Consider the following 11360-nt stretch of genomic DNA (forward strand, 5'->3'; position numbering starts at 1 on the left):
ATAATTTTTTTTTTTTTAATAAGTTTACTACCTCTAACTAGCAGCTGGTTAACCCGAACCTCCTCACTGTGGGGCATTAAAGGATATTTCTCTTTAGGAAGCATGTGCCTTTGAGTCGTTTATGCAATTATGTTTGTTATAACTTTATTTTTGTGCGTGTTTGAATTTGCCTGTTAATAATGAATTACAAACCCTAATTTTGCTGAATATTTTCTTCAGACTGACTGAGAATGAGAGGCTGGGTCAGCCTCACATTCTGACTCAGCGAGACAGGAAGCTCTCCTTCTGACCTGTGGAACCTTGTGTGACTGACCGGCGGCCTATTGGAGCAGGATGGTTATCATGGTGACACCTCACCTATCTGTGTCTGGGCCATTCTTGGCTATGATCATCTTCAGCTTGCCGAGCCCGCCCACAGGCGCTCTGTCAGTACCGGTGGTGAACTGCAGGAAGAGGCGCTTCTGCTCCTCACTGAAAGAATGCAACGTCTCCCAGAATTCCCTGCAGGAGACAAATCCCACAGTCAGAACAGAAGCTGTCATCACAGCATGGAATCAACCTCTGGAGAAATACTCTTCACCTGCTGGTTCTTATCACATTCTGCATGTTTATGGTTTAAGTTCTCTAACCAAATGTAGTGGAAAAACTACAGAGTCTCCAGCTTATAGAGTCACTAAACCTCCAGGTTTACATCAGAATAGGAAGGAGGGAGTAAGAGAGGAAGGAAAAAAAGCAAATGAGGAAGGAAAAGGGGAATGAAAAAAAGCAAAGAAAAAGACAAGAAGGTACAGAAAGAAAAAATGGAAGGAAAGAAAGAAAGAAAGAAAAAAGTTAAAAGAAATAAAGGGACAGGAATGAAGGAAAGAAAAATTATTAAAGGAAAGGAAAAGTTAAGAAAAGAGCAATGAAAAAAGGAAACACAGGGATCAAATGGGGTTATGATGAAAAGAAGGAAAAGTGAAGAAAGCAAGCACAAAAGGAAGGGAAGAATGGTCACAAGGAAGAAACAGACAGACCACATCTTTAACACACAATAATAATGCAGACCTAGAGAAAAACTTGCTTTCTTACTTAATAATTCGAGAGTCTTTGTTATAACCGCCGTCATACTCCGTTGTTTCCTCAAGAGCTTGAAAGTCCAGGTTCTGAATGAGAGAAAGAGGACCTCAAACCCAGGTTCTCAGACACAAAGAAAACTCCCGATTCCTGACAAATGTTTCCAGATCTCACCCTGCTGCCGCAGATCAGGAGCTCAATCTCCTCTGGTCTGAACAGGTACTTCAGCGGCGACTCGTTGGTGACCATGTGGAAGCCTCTCCTGAATGCTTTGAACTGTTTCTCAACGCTTTTGTTTAAAATATATTCAGAATACAGAGCTACAAAGTCCTGTGGAAACAGACATCATCAGCAGGTAGTAGCAGAAAGTGTTAAAGTGAAGAACAAGGGTGGCATCAGTCAGCCTCACCTTTCGGTTTTCATTCGTCACTGGAATCTTGTCCCCATTTTCCCTCAAATCGTACATGAGTCTGTTACCAAACGGGTCCGTCTGGGAGATCTGGAAGGTGATCATCATGTCCTCCTCCACATTGCCCTCGTACTCCACCAGCTCCTTCAAACTCTGGTACAAAACCTTTCAAAACACAACTCAATGTCAGCAAAACCTTCAACTCATCAACTGCTGCTTGAACCGATCCTGAAGTGAAGCTCACTGGATTAGCATCAGCCAAGTCCCTGAAAGTTCCTTTCTTTCCCATCAGCTTCCTGTAGACGACCATGGGAAAGTGCACATCCAGGATGCAGTTGTTATAGATGGCCAGGCCGAGGACGATGCCGATCAGTGTGTACTGGCCTTCATTTTCAAACGACGACGAGTTGAACCAGAACAACCTGGTGTGTTCATCGTATGTGAACATGCCTGAACGAAGGAAAAACAAAAACATGACAGTGGAACAGAAGCATCCTCATTTGAGTGAGGAGAAGAATTTTGTGGAATGAGTCCAACTCTGTTTATACCGTCAGGGTAGCATGTGGGCGACACGTTGAGCACTTATTGGGATTTCTTACCAATATCAGGGTTGAAGATTTCCTCCACTACCAGCTGGAAGAACTCTTTGGACACTCCTCCTTCATCAACACCTTGCTCGCCTTCGAACTCCACATACAGTTGCTTCTTCAGGTCCGCAGGATTCTCCATTGCTATCATTTCCAGCTGCAAGAACAACAAAACAACCTGGTATGACTACACTCCGTTGGTTGCAGGAGCTAGCAAGCATCGGCATTGTCCACACGTACCCTGACCAGAGCGTCATCAATGATGTGGTCCCTGCGCACTTTGAGCCTCAGGTAGGGGTTGAGCTGCTGGCCCTGCACCAGGCTGTAGAGCACCGTGATCCTCCGCTCGCTGTACATGCGGATGCGGTTGTCGTAGTACAGGCCCAAGTTCTTGGTGACGGCATTTAGGACGAAGGGACAGGTCATGAAGGAGAACTTGTTTTCTGTCTCCACCTTAAAGAAAGTGTAGTCTTTGTCCATTTCCAGCACTTCGTTCAAAGGCTCGTTCACAAACTCCTCAAAGGGAATGAGCGGCCGCCTGCAGTCGTTGGTGCGGACTCCCAGCTCTGTCTCCAGAGGGTCCACTCGAGGGCCTTTTTTGTTCCGTCGTTCCTCGCCCAGCAACTCCTGCAAGGTGAGCTCGCTGGACTCCGGGATGGGCTCCTCATCCTCGTCTTCGTTGTTCTCTGTGTCCAGGTCGCCTCCAAGCACGTTTGCATAGTAAACAATCTTCAAGCACTTGGTAGCCGCCACCACCGCATCGTCGTCATTGACCAGGTTGCGGCTGCTGAACTCGTTGCTGATCACCTTGAAGGTGATGAGCTGCTGGAAGGTTTCCATCATCCGGCGGATCTGCTCCGCGCTATAGTGGGACCACAGGCGAGTCAGCTTGGCCTGGGCAGCCAGGGGGAGTTTGCTCATGGCTTTGCAGAATTGCGGCAGAGCGATCTCCAGGTATTCTGGACTGTGCAGGTTGTTGTTCTCCATCACTATAACGAACAGGTTCAGATAGTTGGGGTCTCTTGAATACACATTGTGGTATGTCAGGTCACACTCGACATTAGGTGAGAGGTAGACGAGTGCATTCAAGAAAGCAGCCTCTATCTTCTCGTTGGAGAGCAAGCGCTCGTAGACCCGCCGCACGGCTTCAACGTCCACCGAAACCTCATCAGGGGCCAACTTCTGGACATCGTTTTCTCCTGAGGAGCATTCGCCGAGCCGTGACGATGAGGAGGTGGGGGAGTCTTCCTCCATGGCTGTGGCAGAGCACGCAGCAGCCTCTTTTTCATCTTCATCCTTGTCCTCGTCCTTTTCTTGGAGGGACTTTAGCTCCTCCTTTGTGTGAGGTTTGGATCTCCGGAAGCTCTGCACCAGGCCTTCAGCACTGGAGAATACCCGACCTATTACCCGGATCAGAGGGGAGTAATCCTCCTTCTCTCCACAGATGTCCAAGATCTCGTACACCTTCTCCTCTGTCAGGTAATTTATATCTGTGTACAGAGACAAATGTTTCATTAACAGAAAAGGCAAAACTTCATCTTAGCAAACGTTCCATATGTCTTGAATGGACCCACCTTTGAAATTGTCTCTCACAGCGTGGACATCTTTATGGTTCAGCTTTCTGTTGCTGCAGGCCGAGTTGCTGTGAGCGCTGCTCTCCAGGTACGTGGACGCGGTGCCTTTCTTCGAAGGGTGTGGGTCACATAGTTTGGCGTTGACCTTGTAGAGCTCGAGAGCTTTGACTGCCGCCGCGTTGTTGTCCATGCGGCTGAATCCCACTGATGAGGCACACCAGGAGTTGGAGCAAGACTCATTCCCACAGCCTTCCGTTAACTGGTGGTAATAGCGCTCTATTAGATGTTTGGCAGCTGCACGCTTCCTGTGTTCAGAAGACAGAAACGGACCAATGAGCATGAACCGATGAGGATGACAATAGTAGAGGCTATTTTCAAGGCTCCAGAGCAAACTTGAGAGAGAAGTATAAATAATACTTCTCTCTCAAGTATCCTGGAGCTCTGAGCAGAAGGAGCCATGTGTACCGTAACGTGTACCATAACGTACATTGTACCGTGTGCGGTACTAGCTAAGCTAGTCTGTAGCTTACAGTAGTCTACTACAGCTTAGTCTGTAGTAGTCTGTCGCCGGATGCATAAGGCCGGCTCAAGTGAAGCCATGAAGGGCTTAAAAGTAAAAAAAAAATAAAATAATTAAAAAACCTGAGCCTGGAACTTTTTGTGGTGGTGATGATAGAAAGATATTGCTGAACATTTATCAAAAACTGCCTTTGTTGTGCTGTTAGAATCAGTTGTTTGCAGTTTTCAAACGGACAAACTTAAAGTAACGACTTCAATGAGATTCCAATTTGGCCCAGCGTGACTATTTATATGACACACTGGCGCCGTGTAGGGGGGAGGGGGGGGAGTTATGGTAATTCTAAGGGCCTGGGGACCCTCCACATTTATTTATTTTTGTTGATAGAAATAAAAAAAAAATTGGGGCCCTGTCAATTACAAAATTAATCATATTATGTTTTTGAAGATTGTTTTTAGTGGTAAAAATGTAATGTTCCTACTCCCAGACCAAAAAACACACATCCATATTTGCCCTGAACCTCATTTGATCTGCATGAAATGGTTAGTTCCTGCTTAAAGCGATTGTCAGTGACAGTGTTCAGCAGCAGTCAGTGGAAGACAAGAACGACTGTGGCTGTTACTATGCTGCCAAGAAAAGTTATAAAATCAGGTTTTCAAAAAAAATAAAAAATAGAGGGAGAGAGAAAAAGAGGTAAGAGTGTCAATTTGTAACCCAGCTTTTCTCTGAGAGGTGGATAGACTGTGTGAGATTATCAACCATCCATCCATCCATTTTCTTTACACCCTTGTCCCTTAGTTCTGGTTGGGAGGGTTGCTGGTGCCTATCTCAAGCTAACGTTCCGGGCGAGAGGCGGGGTCACCCTGGACAGGTCGCCAGTCTGTCATTTATCATAATTAGCTTAGCTACAGACTACTGTTTGCCTTCTTTTCATTAGCATTTAATGAATTAAGGAAAAATGTACCAACATATTCATATATTTAACTTGTCCCTTGTACCACTTAACAGATGAGTCAGTCAGCAGCAGCTCTAACCCACGCATCTCCTGTCCATTCTCTCCTAAGTGAAATTAAAGCTGCACTATGTAACTTTTATAAAAAATATATTTTTCACATATTTGTTAAAACTGTCATTATGTTGTGACAGTATGGTATGAGAGGTAATCTGTGAAAAATCTATTTCCTCTGCCTTCTCCCAGTGAAAGAAACAACCAGTCAGTGGCAGGAGAGTTTTAGCGCTGTCAATCACAATCTCATGTGGCTGCTCATCCACCCTGCCCCTTGTTCTGTGCTCTGCTACAGCTAGCATAGCCTGTTGTGAATGCTCAGTCTAGTTAGCATAGCTACCAAAGACGGCAGATAAACTGTTTCTTGTAATGATATGTCGTTTCTCCATCATTAGCACATTTAGTAGTGAGTGAATGAGGTTGATTGACATCACTAAGACCCTCCTCCTGGTTCTGATTGGTTGTTTTGGCCAGAACGTTGAATTACTTTAGCTAGCAATAGTAGTTCAGGGAGGAGGTGGAGGAGATTGATTGTTTTCACATATTATCTGTCTCATAAACTGCTACGACATGGTGACAGTTTTAACAAACATGGAGAAAACATTTTTTATTAAAGTTACATACTGCAACTTGAACAAAATGCAACAACATGGCTTTTTTTTTTAAGGTCTGGATTGCTTCATGTATATTTTGCACATTACTTTTGACTGTTGCTCGTGGGGAGAGACATTTCAGTAAGCTAAAACTAATAGAAACAATTTAAATAACCTACTTGCATACTGTATGCAGACTGTTGGATGTAAAATTCATGAGCAGTAAATATTGTATTAGTATCAACATTGGACCAAAGAAAGCAAGTTGTAAGCCTTTAAAATTGTGACGCTTTTTATGGGTCAAATAGACTCAAAAAATTGTAACAGCAGCAGCGCAGGGGGGACCCAATCAAATTTTTTGTCAGAGGGCCCAAGATTCCTGGCGGTGCCCCTGGGTACACAACATATCACTGAAAATATTTGCATGGTGTTTTGTTTCAAAACTTAAAGCTCAGCTTTAAGGTGAATTGTTACCATTAGAGATGTGCCGATCAGGTTTTTTTCCTGCCGATACCGATCACCCATGAGGGTCGATCACCGATACCGATCACATTTTTTTTTTTTTTTTTTAATCATAAACACTACCGGTTACATTATGTGGAAAAAGGAACCATGAATTCACCTTAATTTAGACAAGAACTTGTTTTTAATAACTTTTTCCAAGAAGAAAACTAAACAAAGGCATTCTGCAAATTGTACTGCTATCAGTAATACTATCTTTAACAGACTGATAACATATGAAGGCTCTGAAGAGGCTAAATAATGCAAAAAGCCAAAATAAAACCTCTCAACATTGCCAAAAAAATTCAAGTATAAAACTTAACATTCAAAGGCAAATACAGGATCCATTACAATAAACAATCCTGAGTTACTGAATGAAAACTTCCTAATAGCTTGGCGGCTAGCTGATTACTGCTAGTTCTGATTGGCTGTTTCTGACTGAGCGGAGTAATTATGATATTGAGACAGATGTTATCTGTCTCATGTTAGGACAGCGAAAGTTTTAATACGCATGTAAAATGTATTTTTTTAAGTTAGATGCTGCAGCTTTAAGCAGAGGTTCGGTGTGAGAGTCACTACCAGGTGGAGCAGAAGCGGCGCTCCGTCTGTGAAATATTACTACCTGTAGCGCGTAGCAGCAATTCAACAGCGAGAGCAGAACCAGCGTCTTACATCGCAGCTCGAAGACTTAAATAATTTTGCGGGTTATTTGTTTAGCTTTTTGACCGTCATGCTAATCCGGGTGAGTGTTTGTAGCTGTGCGCTGCTTTACCTGCTATCTGATCCTCCATGTCTTTTTTACTGCAGTGAGCCTCGATGTAGCCAAACTCCGTCAGGTATGGCATTGTTTTTATGTCGTATTAGCTTCGTCGTGTTGATGCATTTTGACGTGCTTCAATTTTCCGCCGCAACACGCAAACTTCCCCATTCACTCAGTGTGTTATAGTTCCACATCGCTTAGGATTTGTTGCTGCGCGTTTGCGCAGTGTGAAGGAAAGAGGAGACCAGCTGCASAGGCAGGCTGCRAAATGAKATGCAGGTGATCGGTATCRGCAACAAGAGCTAATGATCGCCGATCACTGATCATGCACTTTTTCACAAAAATCGGCCCGATTATGATCGGTGACCGATCGATCAGCACACCTCTGGTTACCATGTTTAAAAATTAGGTTGGAGTCTCACTCATTGAGTGTGTGGACTGTCGCCTTTAATACAGTTAACCAGTTCACACTGGTGTACCTAATACAAGTAATGAGCAGAGGACAGGAGGGCTGTGTAAAGATGAACTAACAGGTCTGTGAGAGAATGAATTCTTGCAGATTGCTAGGAGATCAAGTTTCAGACAATAACATGCTAATTAATAATTAAAAATCATACAATGGGATTGTCTGGATTTCTTTTGTCTCACAGTTCAGGTGTCCCTTTGATGAATTTTACAGACTTCTTCATTCTTTGGAAGAGGAAAAACTTGAAAAATCGTTGGTGTATCAAATATTTACCCTACTGTAACTGTTAAAACAAGACCAGACCGAAAATGGTCAGACAGGATGCCTAAAGCCCATCAGTAACATTTCTACAGATTATACCAAACCATCAAGTTCTGACCCAAAACCAAAAGGACAGTTTGATTAATTTTTGGAGACAGGGTCTGATAAAACTATAACTGAAGTGTTTGGTCTTAATGACCTTCCTTACATCTAGAGGAAAAAGGGCAAAGCTTTCAAGCCTCAAAACACAGTCCCAACTGTGAAGTAAGGTGGTGGCAGCATCATGTTGCAGAGGTGTCTGGTCTCATTTTTAACATCACAAAAACCTGACATAACACCTAAGGTTCACTGTATTAGATCTTCGGTGAACAACCATGTCCTGAAATTGGTGTTTCTGAATGGAGGAATGGAAATAGAATGAATGAAAATGTGTAACTACAGATATATTACTTACATTCGGCTTGCTTCTGGGTTTTCTATGTCAGGCTCCTCTTGTTCTCTAATTAAAAGGAGAAAACAAAGATTTAAAGTCAAGACTGACTGACTCATCTGAGCTGTTCTGATGCAGAACCACAATGTAAACCCACTAAGAAAAAGAGGAACCAGACTTGGTCTTGTCGTCTGCTGTATTATGGGTACAGTAGCACATTTCTGCTGATATATCACCGTAGTACCACGATTAATAAGTGGTAACTGCTGTGTTGTAGAAAATCTCGCAGCCATTGTCAGAGAAGTCAGTCAGACAAATGTCACGGACAGATTCTCTCTGACGCTGACCCAGCAGGCTAACATAGCAAACCTATCAGGCTTCCTAGCTCCAGCTGCATTGTGTGCAGAATTCCTCTCGCCAATATCTGGACAGAACATATTCCCTATTAAACAACCAAACCTGGGGGAGAACAGCAGCTGCAGAGGTTCTGCAGCCACACAGCAACTAACAGCAACAGCTATCTAGCTAGCAGGCTAGCTATTGATCGGTTCGCTCCTCCCCGGCAGCCCCGGCTGCCTCCTCTCGGTTTCCTCACCTAGCAGCTCCTCTGGCGGGGCTGGTCTCGGCCTGTGGTGTCGCACACTCACAGTCCTCCTTCTCGTCGGAATTCATACGAGACTTTATCCTCACTTGTTTGTTATCTGCTGCTGTTTGGGAGTGTCTCGGCCCTCCGCAGGCGGCGTAGAAGTCGGCGAACGCGGCGGTTTTAACCCCACTATAGAGGCGGTGGAGCTGTGTGTGTACCGGGCTTCATTCACGGCCTTCTTCCTGCAGGTTCTATCCTATGCCTGAGAGCCGCAGCCATGTTGACTTCACCCGTTAACCAGTATCCCACAATGCTCCGCGCGCCAGTTTCAAGACCTGCTGGCCTGGATCACAACTCCAGGGACTGGACTCAACTTCATAGTTGAGTTACTATAATTTCTTAATAAATAAATATTATTAAGAAGTTAATGTATTTAGGAATCAAATCTTAAGTCATATGAAATATACTTGAAAACCAGAATTTTCCATATAACGAATAAAATGACACATTTTTCTCACTGTCTGAGGATAAATTAGACCAAACTTCAATTAGAATTAGAATAACCAAAGTTCTCCTTCCTTTTTTAAGCCAGGTAAAACTCCATTGAAATATAGATCAAGAGGGACCTGAGCAGAAATGCAACACACAACAGCCTGGTTACACAAAAGTAAAACAAATTAAAACAGAAAACATCTTTCTAGTTGCAGACAGTCACAATGATGAGAAAATATGTCAGACGTACTTATTTAGCATTCAGAATGACAACTACCTATCTAAACAATTACCTATCTTTATAGTACCTATTATAGGCACTATAAAGTACTTTTGAATCTGAATTAGATAACGATGTCATGGCTTGAGAAGCCTCTGATAGGTTAACTGAGACATTTGACTTAATCCACAACACACCGAGGATGTATTTTAAGGACACACCTGCAGCACACTACTTTCTGGTTTGACGTGATGGGAAAATAGTGTCAATATCCACTGTAAAATGTGTCTGTACCCACATGGGCTGAAAGGCCACTCAGTAAGAAGGAAGTCATTTCACCAAAAGAAGCATCAACAAGTTAGATTGCAGTTTACAAACACACACAGGGACAGTGACCTTCATCTTTGGAGACATACCATATGGTCTGATGAAAATATAATTAGTGTTCAGTCATAATGGCCATTGTGTCATTTGTAAAACTACACTGTGAAAAATTTGCAGCAATAATTTGGGTTATTTAGTCTGTCACAAGACAAAAAAATGGGGGTTCATTTGTGAAAGTCATATAAATATAAATATTTGGTTTACTAACCAAATATTTAGCTCCAAGCTACATATTTAGCTACCTAGCTAAATATTCAGTTTGAAGTAAAATAGTTTAATTCACAAAGCTAGATATTTATTTAGCAAGCTAGATATTTAGTTAGCATACTAAATGCTTAGCTGGCAAGCTAAGTATTTCCCTCCAAGGTAAATATTTAGCTAACATGCAAATTCGCCTGTCAATAAGAGGAAGTGGACTATCAAAATAAATGCTGGGTCTTGAGAAATAAAAACTTCTACTCATAAGACTGAATCCTTCAAAAAATTACACTGTCACTTTTGATATAAATCCATTGGTAGACATCTGCATTGCATTTAAAACAGCTTATTCTTTGTTTTAAGCTGAAATGTTGGACAAGAAAAATGGAAAAGAAACAAGTAGGTGAGGTGACATATGAGCTCGGAGCTCATAATTAGCTCTGAGCTCAATATTTTGCTTCTAACTAAATATTTATCTTGCTAACTAAATATTTTATTTGATCCAAATATTTATAAATGAACAAAAACACAGTGAAATGACTTTGAGACACAATACACCCTTTTCCCTCTTATGACAAGCTGTTAATTTTACTGTATCATGCTGTAGAGGTGTTTTCCTGAGTAAAAAACATGGAGAAATAGCATATCAGCATAATCAGCAGATACCACAAAATGAGTTACAAAGTGACATAAAAACAACAAAGTCAATCTATTGGAGCGGCCATCAAAAATCTTCATCTCTATCCCAGAGAGCATTAGTGATAAATGCTGTAATGGAGTGTGTGAGTAGGCCTGATGCAGTTCGACCAATTCTGTTGGAAAATATGGGCCAAATTTCCACCAGGGTATACAGGTCCTTTTCAAAAAATTAGCATATTGTGATAGAATTAATTATTTTCCATTATGTAATGATAAAAATTAAACTGTCATATATTTTAGATTCATTGCACACTAACTGAAATATTTCAGATCTTTTATTGTTGTAATACTGATGATTTTGGCATACAGCTCATGAAAAGCCAAAATTCCTCTCTCAAAAAATTAGCATATTTCATCCGACAATTTAAAAAAAAGTGTTTTAATACCAAAAAAGTCAACCTTCAAATAATTATGTTCAGTTATGGTCAGGAATCCTTTTGCAGCCTTCAATGCGGCATGGAGGCAATCAGCCTGTGGCCCTGCTGAGGTGTTATGGAGCCCAGGATGCTTCGATGGCCTTAAGCTCATCCAGAGTTTTGGGTCTTGTGTCTTTCAACTTTCTCTTCACAATATCCCACAGATTCTCTATGGGGTTCAGGTCAGGAGAGTTGGCAGGCCAAC

At 42.3% G+C, this 11360-nt stretch overlaps 1 protein-coding gene across 1 annotated transcript in view; it reads right to left on the minus strand.

Moving 5' to 3' along the window:
- LOC103477069 (ubiquitin-protein ligase E3A) overlaps nt 1-9059 on the minus strand; it is a 10550-nt gene extending 1491 nt beyond the window's left edge. The window contains exons 1-10 of the mRNA XM_008429962.1: nt 8756-9059; nt 8185-8229; nt 3627-3931; nt 2293-3542; nt 2065-2209; nt 1710-1915; nt 1466-1630; nt 1231-1386; nt 1072-1145; nt 358-501 (exon numbers count right to left, since the gene is read on the minus strand). Coding sequence (XP_008428184.1) covers nt 358-501; nt 1072-1145; nt 1231-1386; nt 1466-1630; nt 1710-1915; nt 2065-2209; nt 2293-3542; nt 3627-3931; nt 8185-8229; nt 8756-8832 — 2567 coding nt within the window. The 5' untranslated portion in view covers nt 8833-9059. The remainder of the gene's footprint in view (nt 1-357; nt 502-1071; nt 1146-1230; nt 1387-1465; nt 1631-1709; nt 1916-2064; nt 2210-2292; nt 3543-3626; nt 3932-8184; nt 8230-8755) is intronic.
- Between the last annotated feature and the right edge of the window lie 2301 nt (nt 9060-11360).

Source organism: Poecilia reticulata, linkage group LG2 (assembly GCF_000633615.1).
Source record: "Poecilia reticulata strain Guanapo linkage group LG2, Guppy_female_1.0+MT, whole genome shotgun sequence".
Lineage (NCBI taxonomy): Eukaryota > Metazoa > Chordata > Actinopteri > Cyprinodontiformes > Poeciliidae > Poecilia > Poecilia reticulata.